Source organism: Mobula hypostoma, chromosome 3 (assembly GCF_963921235.1).
Source record: "Mobula hypostoma chromosome 3, sMobHyp1.1, whole genome shotgun sequence".
In the NCBI taxonomy this organism is placed as follows: domain Eukaryota; kingdom Metazoa; phylum Chordata; class Chondrichthyes; order Myliobatiformes; family Myliobatidae; genus Mobula; species Mobula hypostoma.
The window spans coordinates 151,168,421-151,191,139 of NC_086099.1; the positions used below are offsets into that span (position 1 = coordinate 151,168,421).

At 41.3% G+C, this 22,719-nt stretch overlaps 1 protein-coding gene across 4 annotated transcripts in view; it reads right to left on the reverse strand.

The window, feature by feature from the left end:
• The window catches only part of sema5a (sema domain, seven thrombospondin repeats (type 1 and type 1-like), transmembrane domain (TM) and short cytoplasmic domain, (semaphorin) 5A), a 245,070-nt gene that overhangs the window by 130,199 nt on the left and 92,152 nt on the right, over window positions 1–22,719 (reverse strand). For all 4 annotated transcript variants that reach the window (XM_063043864.1, XM_063043863.1, XM_063043861.1 and 1 more), the window contains exons 3-4: window positions 18,728–18,827; window positions 16,747–16,792 (exon numbers count right to left, since the gene is read on the reverse strand). In XM_063043864.1, coding sequence (XP_062899934.1) covers window positions 16,747–16,792; window positions 18,728–18,827 — 146 coding nt within the window. The remainder of the gene's footprint in view (window positions 1–16,746; window positions 16,793–18,727; window positions 18,828–22,719) is intronic.

Below are 22,719 nucleotides of genomic sequence, written 5' to 3' on the forward strand. Positions count from 1 at the left end.
AGTTATTCCATTACTGAGTTGTTTCAGGCAGTGATGCCAGAAAGAAAAATCACACTGGAAATCAACTGTGGTTATTACACTACAGCTGGAGTCATTTCAAGGAGCTTTACTTCAGAAAAATCAATTTGTGCAAATGAAAATCAAAAAATAAAGTATTGAATTTCCTGATAAGCACCCAGGAACGAGCACCGTGACGGGGGTAGCGTACTATTTCTTTTGGAGCTGTACAAAGGAATATCTGGGCATCAGACATTTTGTGTCATATAATATTTGAGTTAGTATAAATGTAGTGATTACAATTCTTAAAGAAACCTTACCTAGATGAGTCAGCAGTATTATGGACAACAAGGAAGACTATCAAATCTTGCAGCAGGATCTGGACCAGCTGGAAAAATGGGCTGAAAAATGGCAGATGGAATTTAATGCAGACAAGTGCGAGGTGTTGCACTTCTATAGGACCAGCTAGGGTGGGTCTTACACAGTGAATGGTTTGGCACTGAGGACTGCGGTAGAACAAAGTGATCTGCGAATACAGGACCATTAGTTCCTTGAAAGTGCTGGTACAGGTAGATAGGGTTGTAAAGAAAGCTCCTGGCACATTGGCCTTGATAAAGTATTGAGTACAGCGAATGAGATGTTATATTGAAGTTGTATAAGAAGTTTGGTGAGGCTTAATATGGAGTATTGTGTGCAGTTTTGGTTACCTACCTCTAGGAAAGGTGTAAATAAGGCTGAAAGAGTGCAGAGAAAATTTACAAGGACGTTGCCAGGACAGGAGGACCTGAGTTATTCAGAAAGATTGAATAGGTTAGGGCTTTATTCCTTGGAATGTAGAAGATTGGGGGGAGACTTGATAGAGGTATACAAAATGATGAGGGGTATAGATAGGGTAAATGCAAGCAGGCTTTTTCCACTGAGGTTGGGTAAGACTACAACTACAGGTCATGGGTTCATTGAAATGCTTAAGGGGAAAACATGAGGGGAAATTTCTCACTCAGAGGGTGGTGAGAGTGAGGAACAAGTTGCCAGCGCAAGTGGTGCATGCGAGCTAGATTTCAACGTTTAAAAGAAGTTTGAGTAGGTACTTAGATGGGAGGGATATGGTGGGCTATGGTCTGAGAATAGCTCAATGGGACTAGGTGGTTTAAATGGTTTGGTAGAGACCAGATTGGCCAAAGGGTCTGGTACTTTTCTATGACTCTATACCCAGATCGCAATACAAGACATGTTGGTTTTGAGTCTCTGTGACTTTCACCTAATACCCCAACAGATGTTTACAAGCAAAATGCATCAATGCCTAAAAAAAAGCATACAGGGGCATACATGGTTATTAACATTATTCTTCATGCATTGTGGTGATCTCCTAGTCGAAGATCAAATCACAATAAGAACTGCAGAAATACTTCTTCTTGGAAAACAATATTGCCATTTTTGAAGCTGTTTAATTGAACTTCAAAAACACCACTCAATGACAACCCGCTACTAGAAAGTCCAACCAGAAGGATTTTCAATGGATGTCACCTCTAATTCTATGACATTTACTCTCTGGGTTTGCACAAGAATAGCTATTTGTAAACAGTGTGGAGATTGCCTGCTGCCTCAGACAACCACTTCTCAACAGGAGGGGAGAAGTCATCTTTCAGAAGTTCAAAAGTATAACTCTTGCTTTCTTTATTTGAAGTCATAACTTTTGTAGGAATACAGGTTTCCCCCGCCATCCGAAGGCAGAGCGTTCCTATGAAATGGTTCGTAAGCCAGAACGTCATAAAGCGAAGAAGCAATTACCATTTATGTAAATGGGAAAAATTTGTGAGCGTTCACAGACCCAAAAAATAACCTACCAAATCATGCCAAATAACACATAAAACCTAAAATAACAGTAACATATAGTAAAAGCAGGAATGATATGATAAATACACAGCCTATATAAAGTAGAAATACTTTTCTGCAATCATTGCCACACTGTCCACAGTAGCAGAAATCTCACGCAAGTCCGACGGCAGAAACACTCTCTCCAGTAACCTTTAAGCTATGAAGCTGCCAAATCATACCAAATAACACATAAAATACACAGCCGATATAAAGTAGAAATAATGTATGTACAGTGTAGTATCACTTACTGGAATCGGGACAACGCCAAGCACACTGATGATGGTGTGTTAGGCTGAGTCGTCGGAGGCTGGGGTGGTGTAGTGGTCCCCACCCTCCAGGCCGCCGACTGATACCGATTCACGAAGAATGCAGCGGTACAGCGGTGGCCGGGACGCACCTAGCACATCTTTAAGAAAAAAGCTAAAATAAACAAGCTAATTAATTAGGTGCCACCCAGCACGTAAATGTCGGCCCAGTCCAAATCGCCTCTGATCTAGGCCGACACTTACATGCGGGGCGACACCTAATTAATTAGCTTGTTTATTTCGGCTTTTTTCGTAAAGATGTGCTGGGTGCGTCCCGGCTACCGCTGCATTCTTCGCAGCCCGGTATCGGTCCGTGGCCCGGATGTTGGGGTGGTGGGACACTGGGGTGTCATCTCATCATCATCTGTTTCCATCAGGGCAGGCAGGTTATCTTCTTCTATATCTGCCTGCCTCGATGTCGAAGGTCGAGGTTCGTCGTCTGCTGTGGCTGATGTGGAAGGCTTGAAAAACGACAATACGCTTGACTGCTTAACCTCGTGCATTTTTCTATCATACAGTTCTTTGTAACCACTCAAACCATCCTGCAAATATGCCCTAAAGCTACGTACCCTTTCAAAATTAAAGTCGTACTTTTCTGCAATCATTGCAGCGAAAACTTCACACAGTTGCTTCACATTCAGTTCCTGGATGACTTCACTTTCGGTCCGTTCACTACTGTATTCGGTTTTGATTGTTATCCTTTCCTCTTCCAATTGCATCAGCTCTTCATCTATCAGTTCTTGCTCATGGGATGCCAAAACCTCTTCAACATCATCTTTGTCAACTTCCACAAGCCAAACTCACTTTGTCCTTACTTCGTTCACCACGATCAAAACGCTTAATTATGTCTAGTTCTACACTAAGTGAAACACCTTCACGAACTCTTTTAGGCTTTTCTGATACCTTAGAACTCATCTTGCTAATGGATGCTCAAAGTAAATCGAGATATAGCACAGATGCACACAGGCACGTGTTTAAGCAATGCCGGCTAGAATGCAGTTCCGGGGGAGGAGCTTGGCTGCTCAGGGCGCACGTTGCCTTTTTTCGTAACAGTGAAAACACCTTCTGTTAGCGAAAACAGGTAACTAATGTAGGTCTTTCATAATAGCGAGGTTTCATAAAACGAATGTTCAAAAAGCGGGGGACACCTGTAATGGTTTCAGTGGATGGCAATTGACTACTGAATGACCTTTACTACCATCTTTAAATGCACTAATCAACCTGCAGTAAAAATTTTAAAAACAGATTCTTCACATTTTGCAGAATGAGAACAAAAATGCATAGACTACTTGTTAAAATGGCTGTGAGGCTTACAAAAAAAACAGCAAATATTTCTGTGATAAATTTATTGTGATGATTACAAATACCTCAGCTGTAAGGTTTTTATTTGCTGAAGCATTATGAGCTGACCAGATTTCGTACTAGAGCTTGGTCCCAATCTGACAGGGCAGATTTACTGCAGCTACCGCATACAGGGTCTTATGAAAAGATTGCTGTGCTACAAAGTATTCTGTACAAATTGAAATGGCAGCACTCCAGTGACTGCTGGAAGTGGCTGCCCTGTGGACTCAGCAGCTGTTTGAATTACTAAATATGTAGAAAGTAACTGACAGCAGAAATTACCTTTCAATAGCGTGCTGACAATTCACTTACGCTATGGAATACCACAAGAATACAGCAACATTTCTAAAGCTGAAGCTGATCATAATCACTTTCAGATTTCTATATTTTTCTGTGCAAGTCTTCCAGTAGGGAACCTCTTTCTCTTCTTTGTCAAAGAAATACAAATCTAGTATCAGTATGCAACTGTACTTGCCCATGTACAATGCTTTGTCAATATTTAAGATTACTGACAGGATAGAAACAACAATGGACCTAATATATTCCATCTAACACCTTGTTGCTCTTCAGTTCAAACCATGTCTGAGGTTTGTGCGATATGGGTTTCAATTCAACCTCCTGCTCAGGTACTCATTCATGAATGTAGACCAGACCAATTATAACCGAGAATACATTTGAATGGCCTTTAACAAGGTGCCACGTGAGGCAGCGAAACAGGATAACAGCCCATAGTATTACAGGAAAGATATTAGCATATTAGAGGATTGGCTGACTGGCAGGAGTTAAAGAGTGAAAATTAAAGAGGCATTTTCTGGTTTGCGGCCAAGCCAATGACTAGTGCTGTTCCACAGAGGTTAATGCTGGGACCACTTCTTTTCACATTATATGTCAATGATTTGGATGTCAGAATTGATGGCTTTTAGACCAAGTTTGCAGATGATATGAAGGTAAGTGGAGGGGCGTAGTGTTGAAGAAACAGGAAGTCTGCAGAAGGATTTGGACTGGCAAAGAAGTGGAAGATGGAATATAGCGTAGGGCAATGCATGGTCATGCACTTTGGTAGAAGAAATAAAGATATAAACTATTTTCTAAACGGAGAAAATTCAGAAATCAGATGTGCTAAGGAACTTGCGAGTCCACATGCAGGATTCACTAAAAATTAACTTATAGATTCTGTCAGTAGTGAGAAAGACAAATGCAATGTTAGCGTTTATTGCAAGAATATAGAAGCAACGATATAATGCTGAGGCTTTATAAAGCATTGTTGAGACTGCAATTGGAGTATTGTGAGCAGTTTTGGGCCCTTTATCAAAGACGAGTTCCCAACCAGGGGTCCACAGACTCCTTTGTTAATAACCATAAGGTACAGGAGCAGAATTAGGCTATTTGGCCCAACAATTCTGCTCTGCCATTTCATCATGGCTGATGCAATTTTCCCTCAGCCCCAATCTCCTGCCATCTCCCCGTATCCCTTCATGCCATGACCAATAAAGAATCTATCAAACTCTTCCTTAAATATACATAAAGAGATTTGGTAGGGGTTCATGACATTAAAAAAAGATTGGGAACCCTGATCTAGGAGATATACTGGCACTGGATAGAATTCAGAGGAGATTCAAGAGAATGGTTCCAGGAATGAAAGGGTTAATGAATGAGAAGTGTTTCATGGCTCTAGGCCTGTACTTACTAGAGTTTAGAAAAATGGGCGGGGGAGGAGGATCCAATTGAAACCTATCAAATATTGAAAAGTGAATGTGGAATGGATATTTCCCATAGTGGGGGAGTCAAGGACCACAGGACACAGCCTCAGAATGTAGGGACATTGAACAAAGATGAGAAGGGATTTCTTTACCTAGAGGGTGGTGAATCTGTGAAATTCATTGCCACAGATGGCTATAAAGTCTAGGTTACTGGGTGTCTTTAAAGTAGAGGTTGATAAGTTTTTGATTAATAATGGTGTCAAAGGTTACTGGGTGAAGGCAGGAGAATGGGATTGAGAGGGATAATAAATCAGCCATGATTGAGAAGCACAGCGTATTCAATGGGCCATATGGCCTAATTCTGTTCCAATATCTTATGGAATAGATACAACTGTACACTAAGTAATTTAATTTTACCACTTATGTACTTCATTTACAATGATTATTATTTACAAGAATCAGAAATTGATGCATTTCTTAATTTACTACATTTCAAATGCCATTTCGATGCAAAGCTACAAAATGGGGAGGGGAAATGGCCAGTATAAAGAGGAGGGGGCATGGTGCCATGGTGCAACAAGGACCAGAGGTGACAGGATAATGAGCAGGTCAAGCCAGGTTCGGAGGGTGATGGGTGGAGTTGGGAGACATGATAAATGGAGACAGACGGGGGAAAAAGGGTGAAGGTGGGACTGCTGCTGGAATCTGCTCAGTAAGGAAGGTGAAAGCCAGGTGGAAACAGTACGAGATTGGGGAGGGGATGGGGTGGAGGGAAGAACCAACGGGTGAAGGTCGAGGGTTGTGGGAAAGGGAACAAAGATAGGGTGGCCAGAAATAGATTGGACAAAAAGGCAGAGAGAGTGATGGGAGAGTGGGGGGGGGAGTGCAACACCAGAGGTGAAGGTTACCTGAAATTGAAAAATTCATGAGTCATACTATTGATAGAACGTGAGACAACAGGAATTCTGCAGATGCTGGAAATTCAAGCAACACACGTAAAAGTTGCTGGTGAACGCAGCAGGCCAGGCAGCTGCCTGGCCTGCTGCGTTCACCAGCAACTTTTATGTGTGTTGATAGAACGTGAGACATTGTTCCACTAGTTTACGTTGTGCCTCTCTGTGGCAGTGGAGGAGGCCAGAGGGCAGGCAAATGTTGGAGTTGGAAAGGGAACTGAAATGCCATTAAACTGGGAGTTCAGGATGACCAGTCCCTAGTCTGTGCTTGGTCTCGCCACTGTAGAGGATGCCATACCAGGTGCAGCAGAGGGGTTGGACGAAGAGCACAGTAAGTACACAGGTGTCTCAGATGGTCGTGAGAGAGACGGCGTAGGGAGAAGTGCCACACCTCCTGCCATGCAGGGGCAGGAACCAGGTGTCAAGGAGGGACAGGTGGGAAAGGATGAGCAGACCAGTGAGTCACAGAGGAGTGGGGAAGAGAAAGTGTGGGATTTCACTGCAGAAAGGAGTGGGGAAGAGAATGTGTGGGATTTCACTGCAGAAAGGAGTGGGGAAGAGAAAGTGTGGGATTTCACTGCAGAAAGGAGTGGGGAAGGGAAAGTGTGGGATTTCATTGCAGCAGAAGGAAAGGATGAAGGTTGATGTGATGGATGTAGAGACTATGAGGTGAAAGGCGAGGACTAAGGGAACTTGATCTCTATCCTGTAGGGACAGAAAATGGGTGAGAAGTGGATGAAATGCAAGACAGAGCTCCATCAACCACAGCAAAACGGAAGGCACGTTTACTGAAGGAGGAGGACGTTTCAGATGTCCGGGAATTGCGGGAATATGCTTCAGAGATGAATAAATTGGGAGAAAGTAATAGTATATTTACAAGGTGGGAAGAAGTGCAGTAGGTTTGCAGAAAATGACAGTTCTGCCTCCTGAAATGGAGACAGTGAGATCTAGAAAAGGCCATGAAGTAAAACAAATAGTCTAATTGAACTTGAAAGGGTTGAAAGTTGGCGGCAAAAGTGCAGACATTTTATTACTTCTAATCCCATCTATTATCCAATGTAATTTCTTATGCCATTGGAACTGCAGTAGTTTTGTACAGAATGTAGCCAAGTGTCTCTATGGGAAAGACTTCATTAGTTTTGTTGTAGAAGCATCTAAAATGCAATATAAATAACTTCAATATAGAAATGGTAATTCATTTCTATTTTCATCCTCTCAGTGTGCTAGACGTTCACACAATAAACATTTGTTTAATATCACTTACAACACTTTCATGCTCTACAAGTATGATAGTGCTAATCTCATTCTAAGGATTTAATTTAATTTAATTCTTCATGTAAGTTTCTCCACGAGCAACTCAACCAAGTAACAGTTCTTAGGTAACACACATCAAAGTTGCTGGTGAACGCAGCAGGCCAAGCAGCATCTGTAGGAAGAGGTGCAGTCGACGTTTCAGGCCCAGACCCTTCGTCAGGACTAACTGAAGGAAGAGTGAGTAAGGGACAGTTCTTAGGTCATGACTTCAACTCAAGAGCAGATATTAAACCTTCTGAAATGCTGTGAAGGTGCACTATGTACACTAACTGTGTATTATTTTTAATTGATTCATGGATATTGCATTCCATTGGCAAAACAGCAATTGTTGAGTATCACCAATTCCCTTGAACCAAATGGCTTCCTATACTGTTGCAGAGGACAGGCTGGAATAATCCATATTCTGGATATAGTATTTTACTTGCAGCACGCACAGCACTGTTTGCACAAATCAAGACTGACTGCATGCCTACTCTAAAGCTGACTCCCTTCAAAATAGTTGGAATAGACAGATCATTCTAATATTTCAGAGATGGCATTTTCAGACTTGATTTTCAAATACTCAAGGAATAACTACCTATCCTTTCCACATATTGCTTTAAGTCACATGCTTTAACTACATTTTCCTCCTCCACACTAGCTTTAAATGAGAAAACACACAAATATACAAACAGGAGGTTTCACATTTTAAGGAACTATGGAACTTTATTAGAGCAATATTTAATTTTACTTTAAAAATTAGTAACTATCGAATTATATTTATCCGTCTTTTAAACGATGCATCTGGCTAAAGTCTAATTAATAGTGTTACAGAGTTAGAGTCATGTGACAGTGGAAAAGTGTGTATGGAACCGGAGGAGATAGCAGAGGTACGTAAAGAGTACTTTACTTCAGTATTCACTACGGAAAAGGATCTTGGTGATTGTAGGGATGACTTACAGCAGACTGAAAAGCTTGAGCACGTCTATATTAAGAAAGAGGATGTGCTGGAGCTTTTGAAAAGCATCAAGTTGGATAAGTCACTGGGAAAGGATAAGATGTACCCCATGGTACTGTGGGAGGTGAGGGAGGAGACTGCTGGGCCTCTGGCGATGATCTTTGCATCATCAATGAGGAAGGGAGAGGTTCCAGAGGATTGGAGGGTTGCGGATGTTGTTCCATTACTTAAGAAAGGAAGTAGAGATAGCCCAGGAAATTTATAGACCAGCGAGCCTTACTTCAGTGGTTGGTAAGTTGATGGAGAAGATCCTGACAGGTAGGATTTATGAATATTTGGAGAGGCATGATATGATTAGGAATAGTCAGTATGGCTTTGTCAAAGGCAGGTCGTGCCTTATGAGCCAGATTGTATTTTTTGATGATGTGACTAAACACATTGATGAAGGTAGTGCAGTAGACATAGCGTATGTAGATTTCAGCTAGGCATTTGACAAGGTATCCCATACAAGGCTTATTGAGAAAGTATGGAGGGTTGGGATCCAAGGGCACATTGCTTTGTGGATCCAGAACTGGCTGACCCACAGAAGGCAAAGAGTGGTTGTAGACGGGTCATTTTCTGCATGGAGGTCGGTCACCAGTGGTGTGCCTCAGGGATCTGTTCTGGGACCCCTGCTCTTCGTGATTTTTATAAATGACCTGGATGAGGAAGTGGAGGGATGGGTTAGTAAATCTGCTGATGACACAAACATTAGGGGTGTTGTGGATAATGTGCAGGGCTGTCAGAGGTTACAGCTGGACATTGATAGGATGCAAAACTGGGTTGAGAAATGGCAGATGGAGTTCAACCCAGATAAGTGTGAAGTGGTTCATTTTGGTAGGTCAAATATGATGGCAGATTATAGTATTAATGGTAAGACTCTTGGCAGTGTGGAGGATCAAAGGGATTTTGGGGTCCGAGTCCATAGGACACTCAAAGCTGCTGCACAGGTTGACTCTGTGGTTAAGAAGGCATACGGTGCATTGGCCTTCATCAATCGTGGAATTGAGTTTAGGAGCTGAGAAGTATGTTGCAGCTATATAGGACCTGGTCAGACCCCACTTGGAGTACTGTGCTCAGTTCTGGTCGCCTCACTACGGGAAGGATGTGGAAACCATAGAAAGGGTGCAGAAGCGATTTACAAGGATGTTGCCTGGATTGAGGAGCATGCCTTATGAGGATAGGTTGAGTGAACTTGGCCTTTTCTCCTCGGAGCGACGGAGGATGAGAGGTGACCTGATAGAGATGTATAAGATGATGAGAGGCAGTGATTGTGTGGATAGTCAGAAGCTTTTTCCCAGGGCTGAAATGGCTAGCACGAGTGGGCACAGTTTTAAGGTGCTTGGAAGTAGGTACAGAGGAGATATCGGGGTAAGTTTTTTTTACACAGAGAGTGGTGAGAGCGTGGAATGGGCTGCCGGCGACAGTGGTGGAGGCGGATACAACAGGGTCTTTTAAGAGACTCATGGACAGGTACATGGAGCTCAGAAAAATAGAGGGCTATGGGTAACTATAGATAATTTCTACGGTAAGGACATGTTCGGCACTGCTTTGTGGGCCGAAGGGCCTGTATTGTGCTGTAGGTTTTCTATGTTCCTAGGTTTCTAACATGAAAGCAGGCCAATTGGCCCATCAGGATGAGAAAGACCTGTGAGCACACAGAAGTGTTAATCCCAGCTCCAACAGTTGGCCCACAACCTTCAATGCCTGGGTGATCATATACACACCTGGACACTTCAGAAAATGTCATCAGCAACTCTGCTTCCACCACTCTCTCACACAGTGCCTTCTAGGTATTCATTATCCTCTGAGTGAAGAAGGTCCCACTACACCTTTTACCTCCTACCTTAAATGTATGCCCTCCACTTTTATCTACCACTAATAATGGTGGATAATTTCTACAATCCACTACTTCTATACCTTGTAATCTTATCTACCTCATTCATCTTCCCCCAACCAAGTAAACTCCAGGGAAAACAGACCTAACCACTCCAGCCTCTTCTCATAACTGAAACACTCCATCCCAGAAAACATCCTGGCAAATCACTTCGGTACGCTCTCCAATGCTATCACATCCTTTCTATAGTATGATCACAACGATATACAATACCCTGACTGAGGTCAGACAAATATTTTGTGAAGTTGATCCATAAACATCTTGCTCCTGTATTCAATGCTATCATTAAGCATTGCAGCTATCAGTCTAATTATCAGTTACTAAAATACTTTAGAGACTCCATCCAAGCTGTCTTTTTATGTTACTTAAAATTATTTTATTATCCAAAATAATAAAATTCTAGACAATCTTAATTTTCTGTACACTAAAATCATAGAAAGTGACACTATCTATTGTATTACTGACAAGTTCTAAATCTCACGAACTTGCCTTCAAAGTCAGTAGTAGCTTTTACTTTAGGCCAGAACAAACAAACCCTTTAGATTCAAAAGGGAATTTTGAGACCGAGACCATGTTCAATTTCTATAAGAACATAGGTAAGTGTAATTACACTGAGTGTAAGAGCATGACTAGAAAAATGGAGAGTGCAGACTAGAAAAATGGAGGGTGCAGACTAGAAACTCCATCATGCAGACCAGCAGTAAGAGCACACAGAAAGGTGGCCAATTTTCAACGAAATAACGTTAACCATAATAAGCAATCCAAGGCTAATACTGTGACTCCACTGACATTTTCCATTGTTGAAAATGAACAGCACATTGGCTGAAGGAACTCAGCAGGCCAGGCCACATTGATGGTAAAGAGTAAACAGTCAACGTTTCGGGCTGAGACCCTTCATCAGGACTGATGAAACTCAAGGGAAGGTTAGGGCTTAGCACCTACTCACTACAAAATAACTTACTGCTTACTAAGACCAAAGTTGATACTCTGCTTCTTCCATTCAGGAGTAAATAGCAATAAAGCATCCATGAAAAGCATAGAAACATAGAAAACCTACAGCACAATACCAGCATTTCAACCCACAAAGTTGTGCAGAACATGTCCTTACCTCAGAAATTACCTAGGGTTACCCATAGCCCTCTATTTTTCAAAGCTATAAGTACCTATCCAGGAGTCTCTTAAAAGAATCTATCATATCCGCCTCCACCACCGTCGCCAGCAGCCCATTCCACGCACTCACCACTCTCTGCGTAAAAAACTTACGCCTGATATCTCCTCTGTACCTACTTCCAAGCACCTTAAAACTGTGCCCTCTTATGCTAGCCATTTCAGCCCTGGGAAAAAGCTTCTGACTATCCACCCAATCACTGCCTTTCATCATCTTATACACCTCTATCAGGTCACCTCTCATCCTCCGTTGCTCCGAGGAGAAAAAGCCAAGTTCACTCAACCTATCCTCATAAGGCATGCTCCCCAATCCAGGCCACATCCTTGTAAATCTCCTCAGCACCCTTTCTATGGTTTCCACATCCTTCCTGTAGTAAGGTAACCAGAACTGAGCACAGTACTCCAAGTGTGGTCTGACCAGGGTCCTATATAGTTGTAACATTACCTCTCGGCTCTTAAACTCAATCCGATGATTGATGAAGGCCAATGCACCGTATGCCTTCTTAACCACAGAGTCAACCAGCGCAGCAGCTTTGAGTGTCCTATGGATTCGGACCCCATGATCCCTCTGATCATCCACATTGCCAAGAGTCTTACCATTAAACAATATTCTGCCATCATATTTGACCTACAAAAATGAACCACCTCACACTTATCCGGGCTGGACTCCATCTGCCACTTCTCAACCCAGTTTTGCATCCTATTGATGTCCCACTGTAACCTCTGACAACTTTCCACACTATCCACAACAGCCCCAACCTTTGTGTCATCAGCAAATTTATTAACCTACACCCGCTTCGCTGCCGCTGCTACTGTGTGGTAACCGGAATCTCCGGAGCTGAAGGTCCCGAAATCCTCGGCTTTGCATGTTTCAGCGGCCAGGGAGAGGTCGAAGGTGCTCGGTAGAGGATGGCGCTCAGGAGGCTGTATCGGAGGGGCTGGTCGGAAGCTCGAAGTTTTCGGACGGATGGACTCAGTGTCTGCTGTGGTCAGCTGCTTCCAAGGTTTTGGCAAGTTGACGGTGCCTGGAGGTTTATGGCAGGGAGTTTCTTCCTTTTGCCGTCTGCTATCGGGGACTCGGGAGTTGATCGACTCGGGACTTTGAGACTTTTTTTTACCGTGCCCATGGTCTGTTCTTCATCAAATTATGGTATTGCTTTGCACTGCTGTAACTATATGTTATAATTATGTGGTTCTGTCAGTGTTAGTCTTTGGTTTGTCCTGTTTTCTGTGATATCACTCCGGAGAAACATTGTATCATTTCTTAATGCATGTATGCATTTCTAAATGACAATAAAAGAGGACTGAGTGTTCTCATAATCTAATCCACTTCCTCATCCAGGTCATTTATAAAAATCATGATATGTAAAGGTCCCAGAACAGATCCCTGAGGCACACCGCTGGTGACCGACCTCTATGCAGAATATGACCTGTCTACAATCACTCTTTGCCTTCTGTAAGCCAGCCAGTTCTGGATCCATAAAGCAATGTCCCCTTGGATCCCATGCCTCCTTGCTTTCTCAATAAGCCTTGTATGGGGTACCTTATCAAATGCCTCGCTGAAATCCATATACACTACATAAACAGAGAAACCTTTCTTTGGATAAGCAAGGTAAAAGATATCAATTACCCTCTCCTTTAATTATTGCTTGACTGATTCTTAGAGAACCGTCTGGCTTAGCTCTACTGCAAAGGTAGGATTTCCAAGCTTTTTTATTAAAATAATGTTGAAATCGGAATGTTATTGCTGGACCCAACTTTTACATTCATTTGTGAATCCCTTATCTCAGCAGGTGAGGAAAATAAAACAACTAAAATGGAAAAAGGTCCTCCACACTGATTTTCACTGCCCTAGTCCTACTAGACAAGCACAATTATTATTTAAAAATCACTCCTAAAGGAGATTAGATTGAAGGTTAGCTTTAATGCATTAAACAGATATTCTATTCAATCTTATGTTACTATTACACAACTCCAACTATTAGTTCTGTCCTGATTCATCTGGACTTCAGCAATCCAGTTTCAGAAGCAGTGGTGGATGAAGAGGTATGCAGGAAACCTCTCAGGCTTTCTCCTTTCAAACCAATAACCTCCGGAGAATTATCAGCTCCCTTACTCTTGCTCCTTTAACTATTCTTCCCTGGGCTTTCAAGGTTTCTGTAGTTATAAAATCAAAATAAAGGAACAGAGCTTTTGTGCAATCAGTGACCCATAGAAAATTATTTCAATGTATCAAATATTGGTTTATGTAAGCAAATATAAAATTCAAACTCTATTAAACTGCACTAAATGTTACAAATTGAATTCCTTACTAGCTCTGATTGTAGAAAATAGGCATTTGTCTCCTCTGTACCTTTGATGAATAAGTTTTATTTTGTGCTGTATTTAGTCATATGGGTGAGAATATTTCCAAGTTTAATTTAGACTGTGCTCACTCATCCTAAAACATATTTTTTATGAAGTAACACACATAAAAGTTGCTGGTGAACACAGCAGGCCAGGCAGCATCTCTAGGAAGAGGTGCAGTCGACGTTTCAGGCCGAGTCCCTTCGTCAGGACTAGAAGGGTCTCGGCCTGGAACGTCAACTGCACCTCTTCCTAGAGATGCTGCCTGGTCTGCTGTGTTCACCAGCAACTTTTATGTGTGTTGCTTGAATTTCCAGCATCTGCAGAATTCCTGTTGTTTGCGTTTTTTATGAAGTACATCATTTTGGCCTGTGGTCATGTAGAAGAATATTAAATTTTGTATATTTTTCTTCACTTTAAAACAATTGCTTCTGTCAATAATGCAATTGATATAATACTGATGTATCATAATATAGTCATTGGTATGGAATTTTTCTGCAATTTTGTCTGTATTGCTCTAGGTAAAGAAACGTTTGTGAAAAGAACTCTGCCACCTTTTGGATAGGAGCTTTAGAAGCATTGCCATTAACTACAATAAATATCTTAACTGATGTGCCACTCCCTTCAATTCTCAAAGAAGATTTAAAATGATGGAAAAAGATTTTTAAAAACATTGCCATTGCTACGGACAATGCTAAAGTCATGCTAAAATACTCCAAGAACCTTGAGAAATGAAAGACCTGTTTCATGAGAAAAGATTGAACAAGTTTGAACCATACTCAAAGGCTAGAACAAGATATATGCCAAGATAATGTTTCTACTTGTAGCAGCATCTAGAACTGAGGGACAGTTTCAGAATAAGAGATCATCTACTTAAGAAGCAAATAAGCAGGAATTTCCCTTTCCAAAATTTTAAAAATCTTGGAGTCTCTACCACAGAGAGCTATAGAGGCCAACCAATGAAAATGTTTAAGACTGATACAGATCTTCAGGGCACAGAGGAGTCAATGGTTATGGTGGACTGAAAGGAAAAGAAGAGTCAAGATCCAATCAGTCTTAATAGGTGATTGATAGTTGGTGAGCTCCTGGTGAGCCAAAACACCAGTTTCTAAGCAGCATCTCTCTATGACTCTATAATCTTCCTAAGTTATGGAGCAGACTCAAGGATCTATAAATTGGTGTGTTATTGTCACATGTACCAAGGTACAATATAAACTTCATTTTGCATGCCATGCATACAGATAATTTCATCAGTACATTGAGATAGTACCAAGGAAAAGCAATAACAGAATGCAGAATAATGTGCTACAGATACAGGGAAAGAGCACTGCAGACAGACAATAAGATGCAAGGTCAAGATAAAATAGATTATGAGGTCATCTTTGGGAGCCAATTAATAGTCTTTTAACAGCAGGATAGAAACTGTCCTTGAGTCTGGTATTAGATACTTTTCAGGCTTTTGTATCTTCTGCCTGATAGAAGGGGATATTGCCTATCTATATTCTTGTACACAAGTCCTTAGACATATAAATGCAATTAAGATAATTCAGTTTCTCCCACAAAACAAAAAGAAATACAGTCTTCTTTACAGCAACCATTAGAGTCACAGCAATAAGACTGAACAGCCTCAATCAAGTCTCAAGATTGCATGTTAATCAAACATTCTGTTGTCCTAAACTATTAGGATTGGTCTGGTAATGTAACCAATCCCATACAGTCATTATGCACTATATCACAGAATAGGCCTTTTGGCCTATTTAATACCGTCCTGGTCTTCTCCCAGTCCCATCCACCTACATCCTGACCATAGCCCTCCACACCCTTTTCATCCATGTAACCTCTCTTAAGTGCAGACATCCCACCCTGCAAAAACTCATTTCAGGGAGGTAGCACCATTAATTTGCGGGAGACTCCCAGAACTTCGGGGAGAGGTGGGATGTCTGCAATAGAGTAGCTCCTTAGCAGCTAGCCATCTAGTTTAAATAACGTTATCTATGCTAATGAACGAATGACACCTGTTAAACTCACCTCAACATGTCTTTTACAATCTTAACCCACCATGGGCAATAGAAAAATCACTGTTGCAAACAGCGCAGCGAGCAACACCATCATTATTTTTGACCCCTGTTAGGCAGGGGTACACTTTAGTGTAGTCTGGGGTGACGTACGTTTTATATTTTCTTTTTTGGAACACTCTGCCATGGCGTGCGCTCTCTCTCTCTCGTGATCTCTCTTGCGCTCGGTTTCTCTCTCTCTCATGGTCACTCTTGCGCTCAATCTCATGGTCTCTCTCGCTTGCTCTCTCTCGTGCTCTCTCTCTCATGGTCGCTCTTGCGCTCTCTCTCGCTCTCGTGGTCTCTCTCTCTCACGCTCGCTCGCTCTCAAAAAAATTGATTTCCAGGACATTGTATATAATTTGCGGGCATCAGGGAGCCACTATTAACATGCGGGAGACTCCCGGAACTTCCGGGAGAGGTGGGATGTCTGTAAATGTCACAGCTTACCTTGAATCTACCAATTCCGCTGACAGTTCATTTCAGACTCTCAAAACCCTCAGTGAAGTAGTTCTCCATCAGAGTCTCCTTAAATATTTCACCTTTCACCCTAAACTTATGACCTCTGGGTTCTAGTCTCACCAAACCCATGAGGATAAAACCTACAAGTATTCACACTATCTGTACCCCTCATAATTTTGTATAGCTCTGTCAGATCCCCAGCCCCCTCATTCTCCTGCTTTCTGGGTAATAAAGCCATAATCTCTTCAACCTTGCCCTATTACTCAGGTTCTCAAGAACCAGCAAAATCTTTGTAAGTTTTCTCTGCATTCTTTCAAGAGTTATCTCCATTGGAACAAGTACAAAATGAATTCACTCACCTGGATTAAAGTCAGATCTTCCTGCTTCAGCCTAAAGAGGTAGTTCCTGAAAGAAAAATGGATTTATGTGATTGTGACCTATTTGATGCTCAATGTGATCAGAGCAATCAACACTACAGATTCCAACTCACTCTGCCTCCATGGAAATGTGTTGTCAGTCTTTTCTGAGCAAGGATCACAGAAAAGTTCATCCGAATTGAACACTAAAGCACATCCTTCATTTTACACAAAGTAGCTTCCATAATTAGCATAACGTGTACATCTAAATTCATTCCAGAAAGGATATTAACATCCTACAATGTCTAAATCAGGACTCCTAAAGAGTTACTAAGAATGAATATATATAGATGTGATGAAAAGCTCTAAGGATTGATAATTTTCATTAGAACAAAGAAAATTAAGAAGCGTCAAGTAGAGATTTCAAAATAATGAAAGGATATTGAGGAACTTAATGAAAAGCTGTTCCCTTTTGAGTTGATTACTCCAAATAGGGAGCTAGCAACAGTGCAACACTGAAAATGAATTCCACTGTCCTATCACATAAATCCTATAGCTCAATATCAGCAACCTCTCAATAGGCAGGGGGGTGGTACCAGAAATAAGATATGGAAAACAGTCTGATTCCTTCATATATATCAAAAGCAATTTTTGTTTCCACAGTGCAGAACAGAAATCCATGAGGTTCATTATAAAGAACTGATGTATTAATTAACATTTTAACATCAGGCTCTCCTTGTGACAATCTCTCCTCAGCGCCAAACACTTTCACTCAGATTCATTTGATGGTCCCCAGCTCCAATTCATGCCCTTCCCTGAATGTTCACTTGACTTCCTCAGCTTCCCACACACAAAAAAAGCCACTTTTCTCATCTTCCTGATCTCTTGGGACCTTCCCCAAGGACCTAGCTATGATTTTTATGGCTAACTTCCTTTTTCAGTAGGCAAGTACCTTGCCAGTTGCACATGGGAGAAGGACTGACAATATTCTGTTGAGGTTCTGGTGTTAAGATCAGCAGATCTCCATGGTCCCAAGTACTTGAGATGTTTGATTATTTTCAGTCTCATCCAGCCCTCTCCTAATTATTTGACACTAGATTCAAGATGTTCAAACAGCTGCACAAAACTGAAACATATAAATTAAAAGGCACGGGAACTCTGCTGTTTATGTAGTCTTAATTAACATATTCTTGGTAATGTTTTGTTATGTGTAACTTAATTACAGATTCTGAACTATATTTTGATCATGTTGCAGACAGTCTTTGATTATAACAACATTATTCTGAAGCAATGCTGTTGCCATAATTTAAACAGTGCTATATGTATTGGCCAGTTAAGGTACCTAGTTGTTTAAAATAAAAGATGGCACATATTCTTTTGTTTTCTTCATACTTTTTCCTTTAAGAAGTTTGACCAACACTGCTGCTATACAGCTATCTAGTTAGACATTAATAGCACAACATGCTGAGGAAAATTATCACTCAATTTGTCAGAAAACACAACAGATATGAAACATAATCATCAGTTTTGGTCAATTTGGAATTTTTCTTTGGGCTGCTCCTAAAGCTGCACAAATCTTCCAAGTTGGCCACAACATAAACTATATCCTCAGAAACTGAGCGAGCACAACTTCCCAGACAAATTAACACACAGCAAGTCCTGTGAGGCTGTTATATTCATATCTTTCATTTAGAAGCTACAACAATGCTATTAGTGGGAAATCACTATTAAACAATAGCTTCTCCAAAGATAAAAATCAATACAAAACATCTTACAGCACAGATTATCTTTTTTATAACATCTTAAAGGGTAATCAAGACTGAATTGAGCAGATGAGAGCAGTCAAGTAAATAAAGCAAAACTGATTGTCTTGGGGATTAAAAGAAATATCCATTCATGTTGGAACATTACAAAGCATGTAAAAATTACAGCTTCCAAACCCATTAAGGGCTGCAATAAATACAAAAAGAAAAATATTCCTTACTTTGCTCCAACGATGAGCTCTTTTTGAGAAGGGTCAAAGGTCAACTGTGAGTAGTCCGTTACATTTGCAGCTTTAAATATGTGCAGCCATGGCACAATGTCTGAGAAGAAAGTAGAAACATCCGTAACCTATAGCTGCCAACGTTACAAAGGTGGTGATCAATAGACTTGTGTCAATATCTGTAATCGAAATGCACTGAGTTAGATCAATTAAATCTGACACAAAGCCCTTGAAATCACGCCTCATCGTTAAGTCTGCCAGAATTATGCCCGAGGTTTATTTCAATCTGTCACTGAAGCGTTTGTCTTGACAGAATTACAGCAGCGAGCAAGTGCCACCTCTGTTAGGCCCATAGGGACTAAATTAAAGCATCAGTGGAACAGAAGAAAATAAACTTCCAGATATACTACAGTTTCCCAAAAATATAACTGACAAGATTAAAAGTCCTTTCTTTTCCAAAATTCTGAATTTAGAATCAACAAATAAAATACGTGTTTCTTGGGGTTTTCCCCTCATCTTTTTGGGTCAGAATCAGAATAAGGTTTAGTATCACTGGCACACATTGTGAAATCTGTTGTTTTGCAGTAGCAGTACACTGCAATATATAATAATAAAAACTAATATATACATATATAAAACAAGTAGCGCAAAAAGAGAGGGCAAAAAAGTGAGGTCATGTTCATGGAGTTGTTGTCCATTCAGAAATCTAATGGCAGAGGGGAAGAAGCAGTTCCTGAAAAGTTGAGTGTGTGTCTTCAGGTTCCTGTACCTCACCTTGATGGGAAAATGGCAATGAGAAGAGGCCACGTCCTGGGTGATGGGGGTCCTGAATTACTGATGCTGCCTTTTTGAGGCATCGCCTTTTGAATGTGTCCTCAGTGCTGGGGAGGCTACTACCTATGATGGAGTTGCCTGAGTTTACAATTCTGCAGCTTCTTCTGATCCTGTGCAGTGACCCCTCCATACCAGAAGGTGATGCAACTAGTTAGAATCTCTCCATGGTATATCTGTAGAAATTTGTGTGTCTTTGGTGACATACCAATTCTCCTCACATTCATAATGAAATATAGCCTTTGTCATGCCTTCTGTGTAATTGCATCAATATGTTGGGCCCAGGACAGATCTTCAGAGATGTTTACACCCAGGAACTTGAAATTGCTCACTCTTTCCACTGCCAATCAATCACTTGATGAGGACTGGTATGCATTCCCTTGACTTCCCCTTCCTTGATCTTACTGACATTGGGCGTAATGTTGTTGTTGCAACACCACTCAAGCAGCCCATCTAACTGACCTCTATACACCTCCTCATCACCATCTGAAATTCTGACAATAGTTGTGTCATCAACAAATTTATAAATAGCATTCAAGCTGTGCCTAGCCGCACAATTGTGGGTGTGGAGAGCAGTGGGATAAGCATACATCCCCAAGGTAAGCCAGTGTTGATCACCAGCAAGGAGGAGATGGTACTTCCAATCCCCACTGACTGTGGTCTCCTGGTGAGGAAGTCAAGGATCCAGTTGCAGAGGGAGGTACAGAGGCCCAGGTTTTGGAGCTTGTTGATTTGAACTGAGGGTCAGATTATATTGAATGCTGAGCTATAATCAATAAACAGCAGCTTGATGTAGGTATTATGGTTGTCCAGGTGATCCAAGGCCAAGTGGAGAGCCAGTGAGTTTGCATCCTCTGTCGGCCTATTGTGGCGATAGGCAAGTTGCAATGGTTCTTTGAGTACATAGAGCAGTAGGACCTCTTTGCTCATGAGCTTGGCCAAGGTAGTTATTCACAAGTCCAGGCACTGAGAGGACTATTCATCCCGATTGCTTAGGTTACTGTACAAGGACAGTATACATTGTCCGCTGGGATTCAAGGACTTTGGCCATCACCGGCCCTGACAGGGAACTGAAATGCTTGACAGCATAAAGATTTTACTTTGACGTTTTTACTTTGTTACACAAAACAAACTTGCTTTAAATAAACACAGGTGCATTAAAAAAAACTATTCTCAGGCCAAGCCTAGTTTTAAGAATTGTTCAAATCTCAAATTACCTGCTGAAAATAACACTAAATTTGCAAAGAATTAACAATATATTTTGGATTTTTTTTTGCAAAATTTGCAAAAATTTAATTTCATGCATTACTCTTTGTCTGAATTATTAATAAGTAGACACTTCTGCAATAGTACAACTGATGCAAGTGCGGCAGAGTTCCCCCTACTCCTTCTTAAGCAGTAGCTGCGGCCTGTCGCTTTAAACATCATACTTTCTATACCTCAATTGAATTGCTGGAAACAAAACTGACTTCTCTCTCTGTCATGACATATTTTTATAAATAAATGGAGGTTCCAAGTTTCACCCTCCCAAGCTTCCCTGTGGAATTCGCTTCTCCAGGTTCATTAACATTCTCTTTTGAAAAGGAAGCTTTCGCTCTCATCCCAGGGGTCTACCACCTTTTCTTCTCCCCAGTAGCTGACACTAGTAATTTAGTGCATTGTTCATACTTGAATCTCTGGACAACACTTGAATTGTTTCTTTCAGCTCCACCAGTTCCTACACTGGCTTGAATTAACTTTCTTATTTGGCATTTGTTAAAATACCAAAACAAGAACTTCTGAGAAGTCACGTAACTCAAAAGCTGGAAAAGCGTCATTGTAACTGAATACAGAATAGACTATCAGAAGAAAAAAATTTTTCAATATTTCACCTTTTCAAAAATGGTATTTGCAGTTCAAAGAAACAGGAATAAAGGAAGAACTCCAAACCCTGCTTCAATCAATCTTTCAACCGCAGGGATCAAATGACAGGAGCAAGTTAAAAAACAAATGGCAAAGCTAACACTGTACTTTTAGTGCATGGTCTTCACAGAGGAGATGAGTCAATCTGAGAGCACGCTAACCCCAGATACACCATTATGGTATGAAAATTACATCAAAAGACTGTTTTGCAAGACCTCAGCCTATAAAATATCTATTTATCTAGAGAAATATATACAGTATATCTGTTTATTTAGAGATACAGCACGGAATAGGCCCTTCCAGTCCTTCAAGCCGTGCCACCCAGCGATAACACGATTCACCCTATTCTAAACATGGAGCAATCTACATTGATCAATTAACCTGCTAACCAGTATCTCTTTGGACTGTGGGAGGAAACCAGGGCCCCCAGAGAAAACCCACGCATTCCACAGTGAGGATGTACAGAGACTCCTTACAGAGGATGCCAGATTGAACTCCAAACTCCAATGTCCAGAGCAGTAATTGTACCATGCCAACAGCTACACTACCATAGTAGTTTTATGGACAGATTAATTGCCTGAAAAAATTGAATCTAGAAAGGTCTGAATTAGTATCTGCAGGTACTTCTGCGATCTAAAGTTCAAATAAAACCCAATTACAATGAAGATCAGTGAAGAACCTCATGATGCAAACACGAGGAAATCTGCAGATGCTGGAATTTCAAGCAACACACATCAAAGTTGCTGGTGAACGCAGCAGGCCAGGCAGCATCTCTAGGAAGAGGTACAGTCGATGTTTCGGGCCAAGACCCTTCGTCAGGACTAACTGAAAGAAGAGCTAGTAAGAGATTTGAAAGTGGGAGGGCGAGGGGGAGATCCAAAATGATAGGAGAAGACAGGAGGGGGAGGGATGGAGCCAAGAGCTGGACAGGTGATTGGCAAAAAGGATATGAGAGGATAATGGGACAGGAGGCCCAGGGAGAAAGAAAAGGGGGAGGGAGGGGAAAAACCCAGAGGATGGGCAAGGGGTATAGTGAGAAGGACAGAGGGAGAAAAAGAATGTGTGTATATAAATAAATAACCTGATGGCATGAACATTGACTTCACAAACTTCTGCTAATGCCCCACCTCCCCCTCGCACCCCATCTATTATTTATTTATATACACACATTCTTTTTCTCTCTCTCCTTTTTCTCCCTCTGTCCCCCTCACTATACCCTTTGCCCATCCTCTGGGTTTTCCCCCCCTCCCCCTTTTCTT